Raw genomic sequence first — 19,888 nt, 5'->3', positions numbered from 1 at the left:
CAATTACCATTTTTTTCAAACAGCACTTACCATTTTTAAAGGGATTATAACATGGGCTTCCCTTGAGGGATGAAACTCATACTGTGACTGTCACCCTGTGTACCCACTCTCATGGAATGGGAACGCTCTGAGGCAGTAATAAATGCACATTTTAGTTGTGAGTAAAAGAAAGCTGTATTCTATGGTGCTGCCTTCCCTTCCCCTCCCCTCACGCTTTCCTCCTCCTAAACCCTCTCCCCCTTCATAACTCTTCGGGTGTCTCCAGGCAGTGTTCGTGCCTTTATTGAATTACAACTAAAATGTGATAAGCACTAAAATCTCTTAACCAGAGTCGAATTTCGAAATTCAAACTGTGGAATTGAGCTTAGTAGCACTTCTGACTGCTTAAAAAGTGTTCATTTGCTTAAAAATATAAAAACAGATAGTGTCCCTGGATGTCTCCATGCGTGTTTAGTGTGACTGGGCATGTCTTAAGTGCCATTTGAGCCACACAGTTACTTAAATACTATAACAATAATAATAATACTTCCATTCCTTTTGTGTCATAAAGACACATGAGGCTGCTGAGGCAGTTTCATTGGCAAGGAGTACAATCCTGGACAGGTTGCCCTCCGACACCGGTTACCCCAAATAGTTATTACCCTCGTACATCTGTACTCATTTTGCCAACTTCAGAAGGATGACAGGATGAGTTAACCACACTTGGTGTTAATTCATCAGTCAACAGGGGCTCAAACTCAGGACTCTCAGGTCCCAAGCCAGCCATCATAACCACTAAGCTAACACCAGGCTTACTTAGATAGCATACATGATACAAATACAGCACTAACCTCAATCTTCTCAGGAAACACTCATCTCTCCAACTGATGTAGGCAAACGGTCAAATGGGAAGTGGGGAGGAGGAGGGGTTTTGGGAGGAGGTAAGCGTGAGGGTAGGGGTTTCTGGACTTGCATTTGGGAGGAGGACTTGTGGGAGAAATGGGGTGGAAGGGCTCTTGACTTGCAATTATGGGACTTGTGGAGAAGGGGGTGGGTGGGGAGGTGGTACAGGATTAAACAAAATGCGGTACATTAAAACAGCATGTTTTGATTTAAATTAAATTAACACAGCACATGGAGCTTGCCCGGAAAGGTCCATGGAGGGTGGAGAGGGGAGGAGGTTTGGGAGGAAATAAGTGTCAGGTGATGGGAAGGGAATGCAGTGAGAGGGGAAGGGAAGGCAGTGAGAGGGGAGGGGAAGGCAGCGTGAGGGGAAGGGAAGGGTGATTAAATGCAATATTTCCTTTTTAACCGCCGTGTTCTATATCAAACGATGTGGGAGCATTTAAAACCCACGCGATCTACCTGGCAAAGGCCTGCCTGCATGCATGCATTTTCGCACGTGCAGAGACCTTTGCACCCATCCGTTCGGCTCACTCTGAATCTGATTCATACATCCTGCATTCTGGGGAAACCGTTTTAAATTCAAAACTAAACTGTCAGTCCTTAACAGAGGAGGAGGAGGGGTGGGAATGATTGGGAGGGGGAGGGGTGTGTGTGTGTGAGAGAGAGAGAGAGAGAGAGAGAGAGAGAGAGAGAGAGAGAGAGAGAGAGAGAGAGAGAGAGAGAGAGAGAGAGAGAGAGAGAGAGAGAGAGAGAGAGAGAGAAAAAAAAAAAAAAACTTTATCGTTATGACCTGTTCCAAGTCAAGGCATGGTTGAGCAGGCCAAAACACATGGTGGCTTCAGACTTCAGCGAGGTTACCCAGGAGATGCCTTAAGACCCCAAAGAGTGAGGTAGCTGAGGATGTGCATAATAATAGATATAATTAAATAAGGCCATTAATTATCTTCAATGGGCGTTTTAATTTACCCAAACATCCAATTTTCATTCATGCTCTCCCATGGAGTTTTCTTCATCTGCATGTGAAGTTTCAGGCTGCGAGGTTTTATGGTTTTGGAGTTATGGAGGAGAAACTGACTGATTGACCGACTGACATACTGACACACAGTGACAACATTGATTAATTATTATAGATGACAGCAGGAACTGCTACATGAAAGCTCGAGGTCCCGCTTCTTCTTCCACAATCCCTGAAACTGGCTTTCTAAAAGAGGTGCACATCTGTGATGAAATGCACTCTTTTTGTTCCAAGTAAATCGATTATTAACTTTCCCACGGTACCATTTTTATCATTCTATGGTGGCAGGAACCTTTTACACTGAAGTGTGACACACAGACGGACAGGTGGACACTTCTCCTTTTAGTAATAGATCCAACTATAAACTGTTGGACTGGTGCTTCACAAGCAGGGAATTGTATCATAACGTGTGCCGTCTCTCAGATATACTTTAAGCTTGATGTCATGTCTGCAAGTATTAGTTGGTTGAAGTTAAAGATCCCATGGTGTCTTTTGTAAAGAATGGGTGAGTTATTTTTATTTTCCTGGTGAAATTCCAAATTCCTGCTATAACCTTCAGTGGGCACTGCTTCATTAACATAGTTTCACCCCCAGAGATGACGCTTCCTGTGGGACAAACTCATATTTAACTTCCAGCCTAATAGGAATATTATACAAAATGACTATAACCAGCTTGATGCCATGCTAATATCATGGACTGTGCCACAAGAACTGAAGCTGCACGTATTCTGTGTTCAATGGGAATCGGACAATGCCCTTCTCCCACCCTTGCCCTCAGAGCTGTAAGCTGTAGTTTCCTGTGTGTTCCCTCCTCGTTACATAAATTCACCAGATCTTTCTGTATGAACAGTTGTCATAAATTAACACCGATAAGATTTTTTAGCAGTCCTTATGATGTTTTAAAGTTGTTGCTCACCAATAGTTTGCAGTTGTACCCAAATCCTAAATGATAGACAAGCACTAATACCATTTTAATAATGCTTTCCTCATTCTGGGTGCAGCAATTGTACTAAAATACATAATTTGGTGTCTGCCTGTCTGTCTGACCACGATATATTCGGTTGTTACTTATCCAATCTCAACCAAACTTGCCAGGGAGACTTAGGTTAACATGACAGGTTGTAGTGACTTAATTTGCTCCACTTCTGAACGGGGTTTCTGGCTTGGATGAACTCCATGTTTAGATGTATAAACAGATTATCATTGAGTTTCATGGGGCACATCTTCAGGAAGTTTAAAAAATATATTATTACCACAAATTATTAAGTCAGTTATGTCCAATTTATGATTTCCTTTTTAAATGGTCGTTACTGTTGCTTAACACTAAACAAAGAAATTTGGAGGAAACCCGACATCCTTGTGACATTCTATGTTTAGTTCTAGTTTATCGAGTCCCCCTCAGACTAACAGATCTGAGCCGTCTTAACTTGCTAGGCTTCTAGGTAGGCCGCGAACGAAGCTGCAATGATCTTTACCTAATAAAGGTACTGAAATGAGGACGCATGAATGATTTTGCCTGTCTGATTTTTTTTGAGCCATCAGATTACATGTGACCTGTATATGGATTGTTTATAGCTTTTCTCTTGGAGCCTCATATGTGATTTCTCCCAGCCATAGCTTCAAGTATGACATGTGATATTGTTGCGAATCTGGAAGCCATGAGCACACTCAACATACAGGTCCTATAGCTCAGTTATATCAATAAGTAAATGTGGATAGATAGCTTCCTGTCCCTTGTCTAATGGGTGATTAAATGTAAATGCGCTGCGTAGTTATTTTGACAGTTAGGGTTTTTCTTTTATTTTTACCTTCACCTTACCTTCACTTCGCTTCCTTCACCTCGCTCTGGCCGACGTCATGGTGGGCGGAGTTCAAGGAGGAGCCACGCGGCGGCCCTCGACCAATCAGCATGCAACAAGTGAGGTGACCGTCGCCCAGCCAATCAGACTTCCCCGACTGTGTTAGGGGTGGTCCACATGAGGTCACCACGCCCCCGGACCAATCAAGGAGTTTGCCGCCCGTTTTGGCCAGTGGGAGAGACGATGAGCGATTTGCACGCCGAAACCAGTCAGTGAGAGAGGGAGGGTGGCGAGGAGGTGCCCCCCCCCTCTGAAGAGAGGGGTATAATTATGGACGTGGTCTGCTCGCACGGAGAGTTTTTTCTGGCAAAAAGTAAGCATCTGCACGCAAAAGGTGGTTGAGTGCGAAAGCGTCTGCGCACGGAGTGGTCAGTGCAACGGAGGGTCTTCTCGTGCCAGCCTTCGCCCTGCCGACTTCCGTTCACCTGGAGCCCGGGCGTGAGGGCGTCTGGATCGCCTGGACCATGCTGGGGGTCCAGTTCTGCCCGGAGGACCTGGTTCTTGAAGACCGCACGAGGCGGAAAGCTCAAACAGACTCTCACCTCCAGCTCGACTGTCCTCCGGGCTGGAGGTCCGAATAAAGACCACTTTGGTCCGATTCTTTTTGGTGTGTGTGTTTGTGGTGCCAGTCCATAAGTAATGAATTGTTAAGTGCTTTTGCTTGTACATACATGTCTTCTATATTCGGATAACTCTGCCCCTTACGTGCTCCCCTCATTTCCCTATTGTGAATACATATACCCATGTGTTAAATGTATCAGTTCGTTTTTGTCTTTCCTCCATTGGCTTAGCGTGCTGCGTGTTGGAAAATTAGCCAGGCTGTTGCCACTGTAACGGTACAATTGGACCGACGGATCTCGGTGATCAACCGCTCGTGTCGCACACGGTTCGAGCACGCGAAGCGGCTCATTCCGTACGGGTGCCGTCGAGGGTGTGGAGACTCGGTAAATCGCCACGTGGAAATCTAGGTATTTTGAAAATTGGCAAATAACCCTGTACCACGTGGCAGAAATATTGACGCTTCACGGTCCGATAAGGGACCCGTACTTTTTCGGAGTTTTCCGAAAAGGTACGATCTAAATTCCGGGTGATCGATGGAGCCGACTCTGCTGCTCCATCTAGCGGTCGTGCTCGCAGCCGATACCCGGCCCCGTAACAATATTTCCCCCGACTCCCTTACGGCTCAATTGTGATATTTAGTTGACGCATAACCCCATTACTAACAGTCACTGGCATTGTTTAATATTGGCGGACCCCAATATTTGCAGTTCAAAAAATGTGACCTGCTTCTACATTTGTAGCCCTGTGCTATGCGTATTTGTGGGGTTTTTTGGGTTTTTTTGCATATTCAAGGTATTTCACAGTATTTTTTTGTTTTATCTAGATAATCACGAACCGCCGGTAGCCTATTCCCCCTTTTCCCATTGAAACAATGCCTTGACATCCGCGGAATTGACATTCACGGCATTTTTCAGGAACTTATCTCCAGTGCATGTCAGGGTCCGACAGTACTCACCTGAGGGAAACTTGGAAAAAATTTGACGTACATACACATGGGTGTTGTATAGGCTAAGAGTTTCTGCTCTGCACACACTCTGCACACTGCCTACTGGAAGTAAGAAATTTTTATAACCGTAATTATTATAATCAGGGCCCGACTTCTGGTGACATTCACGAACAGATTTCTCCAAACATACCTATTCTACACTGTTTCCCAAAGTTCTGACAAACACAGCTTTGTTGCAGCCTTTACCCCATCTATCATGCACATTCAAGGTCTGCCTCTTCTTCTTCCCTAAACCCTACCCAGCATGGTTGACTTCTCCACCCTTTCGTTTCCTACACATTTGATCTGTCCAACTAAAGTATGACAGTTTCTGTTTTAACATCAATGCTTCTAATATACATGGTGGTCTAATTTTTTAAAGCACTAATTTATTTGCACTTGCAGTCCATGGAATTTTTAGCATTCATCTCAAACATCAGATTTCAAAAGCTGTCAATCTTCCTCCTTCCTGTCCTTTTCAATGTCCATGACTCACATCACCCCATCCCCTGCCTGCTCCTGGACGAAGGGAGCAGGTGTTTCTAGTGTACGCAAAGAGACAAAAGGGATGGAGTGACGTCATGAATAACTACACTGACTACCCTGAATAATGAACAAAAAATCTTGGCCACAATTACATGTTTCATTGCCCCCATGGAATATCAATGTTGAAAACCCTGGAAACTCCCCACATGCATTAGGAGTTTCTAATGTATAATTTTTCAATGTAAATGTACATCCTATCGAGATTAGAAAACTTGTCACACTCCAAAATGGAATACCCTCTTACTCGTAACCATATTCTGGGAGGTTAGTGGGCCCGAGAACCCCTAAGAGTGAAAAGGGGGCCACCACTTCATGGGTGTGGAATTAGCCCCATGACTTGTGAGGAAAGGAATTTGGCCACAGTGCTGACACACAGTGGTCTCGTGTTGCATAAATTATTGTAAAAATTTTAATGTCCACCAACGGCATTCGCTGATGTGCGGTGTCCCCAGGTTAATGTTCGGGACACTGTCATGCAGCACTCTGCCTGCAAAACAGCAGGAAGGTAAGTTTGGAATGAAAGCCAGATTAGAAAGCTCAAAGGGTGAATGCACATACCTCTAAGCTTTGTTGTCAATCCCAAAAAGATGTGTTCACCCCACACAACTGGCTTTTTCATGATACAGGTTCCCTGACAGGTTATACGCACATGGGCATCACTTCACGTGACTGAATTCTAAGCCCGTCTCCGAGCGAATGCTTACCAGGCTCAGTCCAATCAATAACAACACGATACTGCGGGCAAAGTTGCATAGACAAGCGCTTTCATGTTTGCAGACATTCTTAAGCTGAATCACTACAGTCAGAGGCTGAGTATTCTGGTTCATTCCCCACGGTCAATCTCACATAAAATTCCAATCGATATTAAAGCAGCAACATTTGTGTGAATGTTCACTCAAATGCGACATATATATATATATATATATATATATATATATATATATATATATATATATTTTTTTTTTTTTAATCTTCAAACTAAAATCTGTGTTACCCAGTGCTCGGTTTATTGATTGGCGTGAACCTGAGTTCACGGCAAGGCTTGCACATGTAAATATACAAATGGGAAAAAAATGTTCAGTACACCTACAAAATTGTGCTGTTTATGAGAAATAAAATTTGAATCAAATTCAAATTTCCTCTTAACAACACAAATTAAAGAACCCTCGAAGCACAGGCTGTATCTTCCATTCATCACTAGACCGAGGCAATTGTGCACACCCAACATGTACAGACCAATCGGGGTATCAACTTGAAAGAACACTTTCCCTTGGTCAAGGTTTGGAGAAGGCAACACTATCGTTGCATTGCTCTACTAACAGACTTGGTGAAATCAAAAGATGGCAAATGATTGGGATGAACAATAGTGGGATGTCATATAATGGAATTTACGTCAACTTGGCTTTCTTCAGACTGCTATGAGCAGATTGGTCCACAAACATCAACAAACCAATGATGTTAAAGACATGCCTCAATCTGGACAATTAATGGTGACCTCGAACACAGAAAATGCAGCTCTGATCAGGCTTGTCAGACGTATTCATTTTGCCACGAGCACAGTGTTGTGGCATGAATGGAATCTCCCTCAGAAGTTATCTATGAGAACTGTACGACACCAACTTTGTGTTGGTTACAAAGTTAGTTACAGGTTACAAAGCCAAGAGACTGTTAAAACACCCTCTTCTCACCCCAGAAGAAAATCCATCATGCTTGGCATGGATTCAGTCCTGTCAACACTGGAATATCACTTCCTGGTGGAAGATCCATTAGTCTAATGAGAGTCAATATCTCCTACATGTGACTTATGATATAACTCGGGTTTGGTGGCAAACTAACACAGCATATACACCCACAAACATTGTGGAGCTCTTATGGCTTGGTGCGGATCTGTTATGATACAGGGGCTGCCTGTTAAGATTGTCAACTTGACCTCGTCACTGTACAGGCAAAAGTACCATAAGGATATTTCGGATTGTATTGTTTTTCCACATTTTGTCAACCCCGCACTTCTCACAAGACCTGCATTCATGGAAGACAATGACAGACCCCACGGTTCTTACACAGATATTGACTCATTGAGAAACCATGCTATCACAACCTTTCCCTGACCAGCAGGTCTTGATTTAAATCCAACAGAGCATGTTTGGGACATACTTGGGCATATATTTAAGAAAATGTACCCTCCTGTGCAGACTCTGGCACAGTTGGGTGCTACTTTGCATCAGGAGTGGCAACATCTCCCTTTGAAGTCTCTTGGACAGCTTCTTCAGGGGATGAGAATGAGGGTTGCAGCAGTCAGTCATTCTGATGGTGCTTACACATGTGATTGACCCATTGAAACATTGGTACGATTGTGACATCATTGGATGTCATAATAGTCACTGGACCTGAACCCCACATCACAAGATGTTTTGCCAGCAACCCCGTTCAAAAGTCATATTTGTTGCTGCCGAACAGTGTCATTAAAAGATGTTCTCATGTTATAAAAAATAATCAACAACAACGAATCGGCTTGTTTTTGTCACCAAACGAACTCATCCACCAAGTTTTTTCATCCGAATCCATCGACAACTTTTTGAGACATCATGCTACATGCAGTTTTTGGCCACATCTCTCAATGGTGAAGAACCACTTTAAAAAAAAAAAACTTGTAGTAGCCAGAACCGGATTCGGATCTTCACCAAAATCTAATAATTTTGGCCTTGTCAAACACCCTACCTCTCCAACAAATTTTGTTTGAATCCATTCCCAGACAAACAAACAAACACAGATGAGTGAAAACATAACACCGTCCAGCTTCAGTGGCGGAGGGAATAAAAACTCTGAATATGTCTCGTCATCTGTCGCATCTGCATACGTAACAATAAATGGGTTTATTTTTGATGAATGTTTTGGTTTCTGAATAATTTTCTCAGTGCACGCCTACGTTGAGCCAGGTGTCCTGTCTCCTAGCATTTACCTGAGCACATAAAACATCCCATCGTGCCTTTTGAAAAGAGTAGGCCACTGTGTGTCGGTCTCTTTGTGGTGGTCTGGCTGAGAGCAATTTCAGTGCTGCCGCTCATCAGCAGTCACGTGAGTAGGATTGCAGTTGGTGGTTTTCCCTGTGACAGAGGGAAAGGTGGAGCAGGAATTTGTTTAGGATGACGGCGATAGCTCGTTTACTGTCAAAATATACCATGAGATATTTAGTCACCACTAACTGATGCTTGCAAAAGAGATACCCAGCTTAATGTCCATCCTTGGGTTGGTGCACTTTGTGAGGTAGTGCGCTGCCTGAAAACCATCAATTAGACTTTATAGTCCGGTCAGAAATCGAACCCATGCTAGACAGCTCAAAGGTTCGACTGTCATCTCAGGTGTTTCACAAGCAGGGCCATTCTTCAGTGCATGTGCCGTCCCTCGGATGGATGTTACACGGACGTCCCATCTGCCAGTATTAGTTGGTGGATGTTAAAGATCCCCACGGTGTCCTTCGTGAAGAGGAGGTCAGCTATCGCCAACATCCTCTCAAAATTCCTGCTACAAGGAATACTGTATCGGTGGCATAGCTGCCCCCTCCTCCGACTCCTCCCCAGCAAATGATGCTACCCATAGCCTGGTGCTTCATACGGACGAAGAATAATCTCAGATAAGTATACACCACCTCTACATCAGCCTGTCAGCCAGTGTGCACCCAAGAGGTCACCCAAGCTAAATTTCAAATTTTCATCATTAATTTCCACTGGAAAAGCACCAGCAAACCCCTTACATTGCAGCGTAGTCCTTGATGGATGGATTTATTTGGGCTTCCCGCCAGCACCTTAATCTCCTCAAGGAGAATGGTAGGCCAATACTTGTCAGACCAGATCAGAGCTTAATAACAGGCTTATGTCAGGTAAAACGAAGCTTCCCAGCACAACTTGCACAAATATAAATCTGCACGCAACAAAGACGATCTTATATTTATGGTCCAACGCTAAACACCATGCGTGCTTGGAGTAAGTACGGTTGGGGTCTGCGTTCCGTGCTCCTGACTCCCAACACTCCAATCGCCCCTCCCAGTCGTACCCTGTTCAGCGAGGGGGCGTAACCAGCACGCGCCTTGCCAACAAGCCGAAGTAGTGATAGCGCGAAAGGAGAAGCCTCGAAGAGTTCACGTTTCGAGTTCCTCGCTCATCCGCTTGTACCTTTCCATCTCTGCAGTTTTCTCTGCTTGGCTCAGTTCAATGAGTATTAAGGCAAGTGGGTGAGTTACAGATACACGGTCCATCAGCGAACATCAGCACTGTGGAACTCTGCCCAATACCATCAAAAGGGCACCAAGTGGTCCTCGGGAACGCGGAAAGTCTACTGAAACACCCACTGTCCACTTCTATATACAACTCTGTCCATCGGCACTCGAAGGCTCAGTCATGCTGGCAAAGTGGCCTGCTCGTTTCTGTCGCCTATCAAGTCCTGGTTAAAGACGTCCGCGACACCCTGGGGTCCAAAGACTTTCCTGGCGTCATGGGCCTAAGGTTGTGCATACTTCTCACCGCTCTGCACGTTTGTGTTGCACGACCCATGGTGAGTTGTGAGTGTGGCATGCGTACAGTGGGAAGAGGTCTTGCATGTAAATGTAAAAGGAGAGAGGGTGGAGTGCAGCGAGTGGAAATGCAAATGCTGAAATAATAAAAAAATATTGATAAGTGGACATCCACAGGAAATCGAAGTGAGAATCACAAGTTTAACACCAAGGATATCAACTGCCAGTCCTAAAAACAACTATTTGCAACTTCATATTTTAACAGCAAGTGCAGTGATGATCTCACCAGCGTTCTATTGATGTTACATGTCACCTGCCGTCAGTGATTCGTATTTGGTGATGGGGTCACAATGAGTGCAAATGATCAAAATAGTTATTTGCCTTTAGCGATATTTCTTATTACTCCTATAAAAGAAATAAACATCGTTCCACAAAATTATTACTTTTGACAATTCACTGCTCGGTTTGTACTTGATGTTTGAGACGAAGAATAGTTAGAGGAAACTCTCTTACATCTCCAAGGAAAACCTCTATTTATTTATCTCCTTAATACATACCGACTGATTATTCCACTCATATAGCTGTTATTAGCGAATGCACTCATATCAGAGTGCGATTGAATTCTCAATTCAGTCCACGAGTTGCATCGTTTACTTAGGTGAGGCTGTGCCGCTGATGTGTGCCCCGGCGCATTCAGGGCAGTAACTTGAAATTTGCTCAGGTTGCCGGTGAAAAGTCGCCTCGTCTTCGTTGAAGACACCGTGGGGGTCTTCAACGTTCAACTAATGCTGCCAGACGGGACACCCAGATCAACTTCAAATCGAGGGATGGCGCACACATTCACTCTCTTCAACTTGTAGACCTCACAATTAGCCATGACCTCTCCTGGGCTGTCCATTTTGCAAAGCTGGCCAACCTGTATCTCAAAGCTAAAAAAAAAAAAGTTTGTTAAGGTCAACTGAAATCCAAAGATCTCGTTCTGTAAAAATAAATCTGGGAATTGTCCAGTTTATGCAATAAACATACTTTTATCACTTGATATAGGCTACCGTCGTTTCTGTTGCATCTCATTATGACTACAACTCATGCCACGCTCACTGTACTGTGAGCTCAACCAAAATTGCCAAATAGCTTTGTAAGAATGTTTCCAAAATTTAAACGTCTTTACTTGTCTTCCTTTTTTGTGCAGATAATTTTAAATCAGAATTTAAGGTAATTATTATTGAGCATGCCATAACCTTGAAATTGGGTCATTAAGTCCACTGCCATTCTGGACATTAATGGTTTCTTAACATTTTTGGAAGTGGAGGCCTTCTGAGCGGTACACTTGGCAATTTCCTTTTATTTTTGTTCGAGAATTGGGTTCACCACTCCACCCTGTTAAAACCTTTATTGGTCCATGCTGTGGAAGTCCCATGAGACCTTCTAATTAGTACACTTCCATTAGGAAGTGAAGTCAGGTTAGATTGTTAGCTCTGCCATTGAAGCTGGAAGGACGTTATGTTTTCACCCGTCTGTCTGTTTGTTTGTCTGTGAGCATGATATCTCAAAAAGTTGTGCATTGACTCAGATGAAATTTGGTGTGCAGGATGAGTGTGTGACTAGAACAAATTGATTCAATTTTGGTGAAGATCCGAATCCAGATCTGGATTCGCGAATTTTTTAAAATTTTTTAAGCGATTCTTCACTATTGAGAGATGGGGTCAAAAATAATATATAGCATGAAGTTTCAAAAAAATTATTAGCCCCAATGTGTTCTCGTGGATCAGGCATTGCGTGAACGAGGTATGCGCTCGACAGAGTGTCTTTCTAGTTTTTATTGTTTTGGTTTTGAACTAAGGCTCATGGAGGAGCTTGTACAGATCATACGTGGACAGGGACATGAGAAGCCATTTAGTATACTTTTGCAGGTATTACATTTGTAGATAAAGGAAAAGTCAACACAGTACATGTGATTTGAACTCACAAGTTCGCCATTGTGAGATATTTCCTCATTCGAGAATTTAAAACAGGTCAACCAAAGTTGTATTTATTGCATCTGTTAAAGTTCATCAGTGTTTTGGTCCACCCGTTGCATAATGTTTTACATTCATAAAGGATAAAGTCAGTGGTCCAGAAACTGGCTGACCTTAACAGTGCCAGAAAACAGGCTTGCCTCTGATTAACAAGGGCTGCAGAAATCACCAGCCTCCAGATTGCAAACAGCACAAATTGAAACCAATGCTATTACTTTCACAATACTTGAATAATGCTTAATACCAATGCTGAATACACAATATTTTGGGAGCCTTTGAGCAATGTCATATTGAATTCCCAAGGTGTTTGCAGAAGACACCATGGGTTCGGAATGAAATACCATGGCACTAGCCTGAGATGCACTTGTGCATTCACGAGGAATGCTTTGTAGGCATTGTATTGCGTCGCAAAGTGCACCGTCCCTTGTAGTTACTCTAAGCTGTGTTGTTCCATCTGTTATCATCAGTTAGTGGACGTTAGAGATACCACAATGTCTTGGGTGAAGAGCGGGTGAGTTGTTAGCATCCTGAATAAATTCCAAACACCTGTAACATTCAGTCAAAATTCACACCTGTCCAGCAGATTCATGAAAGACTTGGGCCAAAAGCATTTCCCGGCCGACCATACAACCTTTTAAGAAGGCGGGAATAATATGGGTGGTGGTAGTACTAGTAGTAGTTGTGGTGGTGAACATGAATTCTCCATTTTTAAGCTAATTACAGCTTTTATTGGAACGTTCATGGGTTTCGATGCAGCATTTTCTTTGCATTTTGGATCTGTCTTGAGCCAGCCGACCATTAAGGATACCTACATTAGCTGTGATCACTGATTAAAGAGAACAGGTGAGGCGAGCAAAAAGGTGAATGACAGGGAGACCACAGATGAACAGAATGTGAGCAATAGATGCAGCAAACTCGAGACAGTAGGAAGTCAGAGGCAAGCAGCGTAATGTCATTTTTCCTGACATGTAAAAAACTTAATTTGACAATTACAACCTTTGACAGCTCAATCAACTTTGCTAATGTAATAAGGAAAGCAAATAAATCAATGTACATGCATTCAATTTCAATACGTGATGTCATTTCCTCCGGAAGCCTGGTGTTGGCTTAACCGTTGAGGTGGCTGGCTTAAGATCTTAGGGTCTTGAGTTTGAGGCCCTGTTTTGCTGATGAAATAACATCAGGTGTGGGTTGACTCAGCTTGCCATCCTTCTGAAGTTGGCAAAATGAGTACCAACTTACTGGTAACAGGGAGGCACTGCATCAGCAGCACACCCATTCCCCCCAGAAAATGATGCAGCCAAGCAGCCCCCAGCCGCATATGATAAATAAAATTTCCTCCAGGATGACTCTCCGTTTGATGCATCATTCCCTTTCTGCTCCAAGTAGTCCAGTAACTCACGAAACCATGGACGTGAGGAAGTTCCCAAGCGGGTCGATATCACATGAACGCATGTCCTTGTTTGCATGATTGGTCATGGACTGGGGAGAAATCCAAATTGTTCCTTGCCTTACCGTGGGTTTGGATATCTCAAACAGTCTAACCTCGGGGATTGCAGCCACGTGATGTGGCCTTGCCTCCACAAAATAGTAAATGACGTAGGACTACATATATCTATTAATATTCGGTACCAACAGCGAGTATAGTTGCATCAAAGATAATATTTGTGGATTGGTCCTGTTATGAGGTACACCTTCCAAAATAACCTTGATGGGATGGAAAAGTAATATGGTACTGTCACTGTGGTGAGCAAAGGAGATGGTTAGAATCCTTGTCGTCTTCCTGTGCTCGATCCTGCACTCCGGTAGCCTGGTGGATAGTGATATTGTCATCCTGCAACAACATAAAGTGTGCACCTCATTATCTACAATTCTTTGGATGTCTCCGAGCCTTGGAATGAGATGAAAAGTCACAAGCCATGCCAGCTGAACATTCCTCAGACCATTCCTTACTTGATACATGTGGCAGCCTGAATCGATATATTGATGGAGTTGAAATCCATTGATTCATGAGGTTCCTTTTCTACACATGACCTTCCATTTGTTTTTCAAAACATTGTGAAACGACATTCATCAGACCTCTTTCATTCATGTGAAGTTGTCTTGACATTCACAGCACGACTGTGAGGATCATCTTCAGTTCTTGTCCAAAGCCTGGTGTTGGCCTAATGCTTAATGTAGCTGACTTAAGATCACAGTGTCTTGAGTTCAAGCCCCTGTTGGTGGTTGAATTGAGACCACATGAGGTTGATTCAGCCTGTCATCCTTCTTAAGTTTGTGAAATGAGTAGCAGTGCACTGGTGATAGAGGGCACTGCATCAGTGGCACAGCTGTACCCCAGAATAATTATGCAGCCATGGGCCATAGCTAGCTAGTTCTTGTCCAGAAGTATAACCTTGTGAAGGACCTGACTACCAAAACCAGTGTGTTGAAACATTCTACTTGTTTTCTGCTGTGCCTTTTTAATGGAGCTGGACTTTTTGATGGAGAGCTTCATTGTCTTTGCCACTTCCTTTAGTTTCATTTGACAAAGCTGCATGGTCTTTTGCTTTAATGACATTTGTGAACTTGCAACTGTTATTTCTACTTTTTTGCAAACCCATAGTGTAAGGAAAGTGGTGTTGACAGCAACATCTCCTTACATACACAGTAGACTTTTGTCAGTGTTCACTATAGTAGATGTCGTCATGACATTCTATTCGACAGTGCTTCAAGCCCAACTGTTACCGGTTTATTGTTGTTGTTGTCATCATTGTCATTCTCATTTATTCCATTTGTTACGCAATTATTGTTGTTTTTATTGTTGCTGCTGCTGTTGTTCTATTGCCTTCCCATTCTATCAAATGACATTCCATCCCATCACCTCTACTTGACAGGTATATGAATATGCAGTCAACACTCAAATATCGCAAGTTCTAATATCGTGGGTTGCGACCAATTGAGGGCATCCTATTGTGTTCCAATTTAGTTATCCTGGGATTTAATTTTGGCCAATCACGGTTTTTGAGCTGAGATGAGTCTTTGCATCCACGTGTACGGTTACCTTTCATTACGAGACTTTTCGTGTTTCTCGCACACTGTTAATTGTAGTATTCAGACCAGCATACAGGAACAAAGCTAAATGTAATAATGAAGTCATCGAATAGGAAATGGCATCTGAAGATCCTGTAAGTATACAATATGGAGATCCTGGAAGATCTATATCTCCAATATCTAGTAGACACACAAAAGTTAACAATGTCGCCCAAACATAAAACGATGGACAAAATTAATCATTCCAGAAAGCAAAGAAAGGTTGTTCCTTTGTGCAAAAAAATCGAGTTCTTGGATGGGTTTGCAAGAGGTGAAAGTGTGACATCTGTGGGTGCCATTACGGGATCAATGAATCAACTGTGTGGTCAACGTGAGCCAAATATCTGTGCAAAGGTTTTTGCGTAAAGCGCAAAAGGTTAGTTCCAGACCCGTGATCCTCCATATTGAAAGTATGGAAGAAGCAGTTAATGTTTGGATCAAGGACCAAACAGAAAAAAAGCCTTTGAGTGGACCGGTGTTCTGGAGAAACCATTGCTGATTTGCCCTTTTGAGTGCACTGGTGTATGAGATAAACCATTCTGGATTTACCAAGTACGATGAGGCACATGGGACTGACCTGATCCAACAGCCATCGCAAGTTCGACATCCACATCTTTCTCACCTCCACCCGTCCCCTGCAAGCAGCATCATCATCTCCGAGCTAAGTCTGGTGTTTTCCATTTACGGCAGAGTACAGTTCGAACAGTATGTAATTGTTTACCCTCACTTACCTCACTGTTTTGGAATAAATTTAACAGGTAAAAGTTTTGTGTTTTCGTTCAATTTATACTGTTTATTGTATTTACATGTTTATTCCAATGGTAACATGCTTATATATTACATATATATATATATATATATATATATATATATATATATATATATGTATATATATATATATATATATATATATATATATATATATATATATATATATATATATATATATATCTTCTTTCGGCTGCTCCCGTTAGAGGTCGCCACAGCAGATCATCCGTATGATCCACATAGTGATTTGGCACATCTTTTACGCCGGATGCCCTTCCTGACGCAACCCTGGTCACCTCTTACGACACAGGGATATGGTCCACCTATTTTAACCGGGGTATACACCAGCCCATTACACTGGTAGTCACTTCGCCGACCTCGGAAGGATGACAGGCTGAGTCAACCCCCTGGTGTATTAATTCAGTGGCCCAACGGGGCTTGAACTCAGGACCTTATGGATCCCAAGCCGCTGCCCTAACCACTGCGCCAACACCAGGCTGTTTATATATATATATATATATATATATATATATATATGTATCTTATGAAAAAATATATATTAATATATTTATATATATATATATATATATATGTATATATATGTATATATATGTATATATATATATTTATACGTAATATATGTGTATATATTGGGATATATATTGTTGTGGGCTGGGGGTTGGTGGCGAGAACGACCACAAGGTGGGGAAAGCTTGCGTCACTCCCCGGAATTGTAGGCCGTCGCTTGGATAACTCCGCGAGCCGGCGGGTTGTCTAACCGACCGTGGTCGCCGATATCTCATCCGCGTAGCGTAGGGTCTATTTGTCGATAACCAATTTACCGAATTAACTACACGATTTTGACTACCGAGGAAACCATGCCCTCGGCATGTCTTGCTCGAACTGGGTCACTCTACCGACTGCGGTAGAGTTCCAACTACTGACGACCAACTCCGGTCCGGGTGCAGCTGAGCGGAAACTGCCAAAGCCGTGCCGGCTGGAATGAACGGATTATCGGGGATAAAACCCTGCCTACATCTTTGATTCTCCCACAAGACAAAAGGAAAGGGATCTGACTACACACATACTTAACAACATAACTGACTTTTGGGACATCTGTATGTTCAATGCAAATGGTTTCCATATCCGTAACAATATATATTGCTGCGGCCACGGGTACCGAGACACCAGCTTGTCACTCAGGGGGATTAATCCCCGGTTGTCCTTGGTGGAGCCGAACCTGGGGCCACCGCTCACAATTAACGTTGTGGTACGGTGGGTTGTTTTAGAACCACGAATGCCACCCAGTTAACTACAAGTTCCAGTGCCCACCGTCTAATTATTCTGTTTAACTCGAGGTCACGTGGTTACCTGAGCGGGGAGCACGCCCTCGGCAAAGCACCAATTTTATCTCGATTAGATTTTAACTAGTGCGGGCCCGTATGTGTGTGCCCGTACGTGCGTGGCCGTACGTGCGTGCCCATACGTGCGTGCCCGTACGCGTGTGGCCATACGTGCAAAAAAGAAGAAGAAGAAGAAGAAGAAGAAGAAGAAGAAGAAGAAGAAGAAGAAGAAGAAGAAGAATTGTGACGTCAATCGTGATGTCATAGCACCGTGTCCTGTCATTGTTTTGGTAAATAAATGGCCATAATTTGGGATCTACTTGTCCGATTAATATCAAACCTTGAAAAGGCACATACTCAGGTCGCCAGCAATATACCTGCCAAGTTTCAATTAGATCGGACCAGTGGTTGTCGAGAAACAGCGGTCACAGACAGACAGACAGACAGACAGACAGACAGACAGAGATTGCTGGAATTATAGATAGATTTGGGTGGCTGAGAGTTTTAACCGCTGCTGCGTGCCGACTATTTTTGGTCAAATCTGTGGTAATTACCTCCCAGTCTATCTCAGTTCGAACAATGCCAGACAAATAAAAGGAAAGGACAAACACGGACAGGTTGCAAATCGACAAATGATTTATTAATAATAAAATAAATAAATAAAAAAGGACTTTTTATTTTCTGAGGTAAATAAATGAATAGTTAATCAGGCAAAATCAATCAAAATGACAGGAAAGAGACAAAGAGCAGATGCTTATTGGGGGTTGACTTTCAGCTAAACACAGACAAGGGTACCCAACAGATCATTCGGGGGAGGGGGGGGGGTGGGAGAAGAATCGTTTCGCTCAGCAGAGAGTGGTCGTCCGTGAAGTGAAAACGTCCTGAAATGTGTGTGTGCATGTCTCGTGCGTCGCCAGCACCCAGCCTTGCCTTGCTCGCCAGCACCCAGCCTTGCCAGTCGATGTCTCGGGGGCACCGAGATCATCTGTTGTGGGTTTAGACCCTGGTGCTGCGACATGGACAGTTCCTCACACTTAACGAAACTGGTGATGTCCAGTGACCCACATAGTCCATCGGTGACTGACCTGCGCCTCACCCGTTTTTGACCGACCCGTGCCTCACTCGTTGTCGGCACTGCTCACACCCACACGCGCACCACACGCTCGCTTGCTCAAGCACTGGGAAGGACGAATTGTCTCGTTGGCACTGGTCAGACACCCACACGTGCACTAAACGCTCACTTGCTAACTTGCGGGCTTGCACACTTCCTCGCTTACACGCTTCCTCTCTGGTTCACTTCTTTCCTTGCGCGCTTCAACTCTCACTTTCTTGCTCGCTTCTCGCGCTTACTTCTCTGCCCACTTTCTTTTTGGCTCGCTTGCCCTCTCGCTTTCTTTCTCGTTCTCTTCTCCCTCCGCTTACGTCTCTCGCCTCAGAACGGACCTTCAATTCGATTTATATCTGTGGGCCGTCTCGGCGGGCGCAGAGTCCGCCCCAAGCTCACCCCACCCACTTGCGCACGGTTACCATGACGACCCGTGCGCTCTCAAAAAAGGCGGGCGTCAGAGCTCGTGAAAGAAATACGTGCATAAACTTTGCTGAGGAAAAATAATGGCGGGCATCAGAGCTTGCGAAATAAATGTGTGTAAACGTGTCTGTTGTCAAGAAAAAAGCTTCCCATAAGAGAGGGGATCTATTCTTTACCCTTCTCAGCGCATCACATTTAAGATCCCATTGGACATGGGGATGGGGCTAATCTGAACATGCATTAAGGAAATAACTGTCTGAGGACCTGGATGTGTGGATTCATTCATCAAACTGGATTCCGAAATCCGTAACACTATATATATGGAGTTGCGGTTCTGGAATCCACATCCCTCCAACATGATGGCATCCAACATACAGTGGTCCCCAGACAGTTATTTCATTAATTTACATTCAGATCGTCCCTTCCTTCTTGTCTAACAGGACAAACGGGACAAGTGCATTGTGTGAATCTCATTGTTTGATCTGATTAAATCTTTGAACTCATTCCTATTCTTTTTTCGCTATTCCTGAGCTAAATCCAAGCAATGGGTCCTCGCAGGGGTCAGCGGGCGCTCCGCTCGGACACCTATCTGTAAAAACCACAGCCGCGTGCCCTTCGCTGTGAGAAGGGGTCCTCGTGAGGTCAGCAGGCACTCTGCTCAGACACCCACCTGTAGAAACACACGGCGCGCAGCAGGAATGCCGTGCTGAAGAAATCAAAGGAACAACCCACCAAATGCTAACAAATTACAGTATGCACTTGGAGCACTCTTTTTAACCTATTTCTGAGTCTAATAATTATATT

General features: G+C 43.6%; 1 protein-coding gene across 1 annotated transcript in view; it reads left to right on the top strand.

Annotated features, from left to right (window-relative positions):
- Positions 1-9,946: 9,946 nt before the first annotated feature.
- LOC147024836 (uncharacterized) overlaps positions 9,947-19,888 on the top strand; it is a 98,339-nt gene continuing 88,397 nt past the window's right edge. Inside the window, exon 1 of the mRNA XM_085885147.1 lies at positions 9,947-10,399. Within this exon, the coding sequence (XP_085741273.1) occupies positions 10,340-10,399 (60 nt within the window). The 5' untranslated portion in view covers positions 9,947-10,339. The remainder of the gene's footprint in view (positions 10,400-19,888) is intronic.

This window comes from Eptatretus burgeri, chromosome 6 (assembly GCF_056783735.1).
Source record: "Eptatretus burgeri isolate ZD-2024b chromosome 6, Ebu_testis_v1, whole genome shotgun sequence".
Taxonomy (NCBI): Eukaryota; Metazoa; Chordata; class Myxini; order Myxiniformes; family Myxinidae; genus Eptatretus; species Eptatretus burgeri.
Note: the sequence above shows the minus strand (reverse complement) of the source record. Positions and strands in the feature narration are given on the sequence as shown.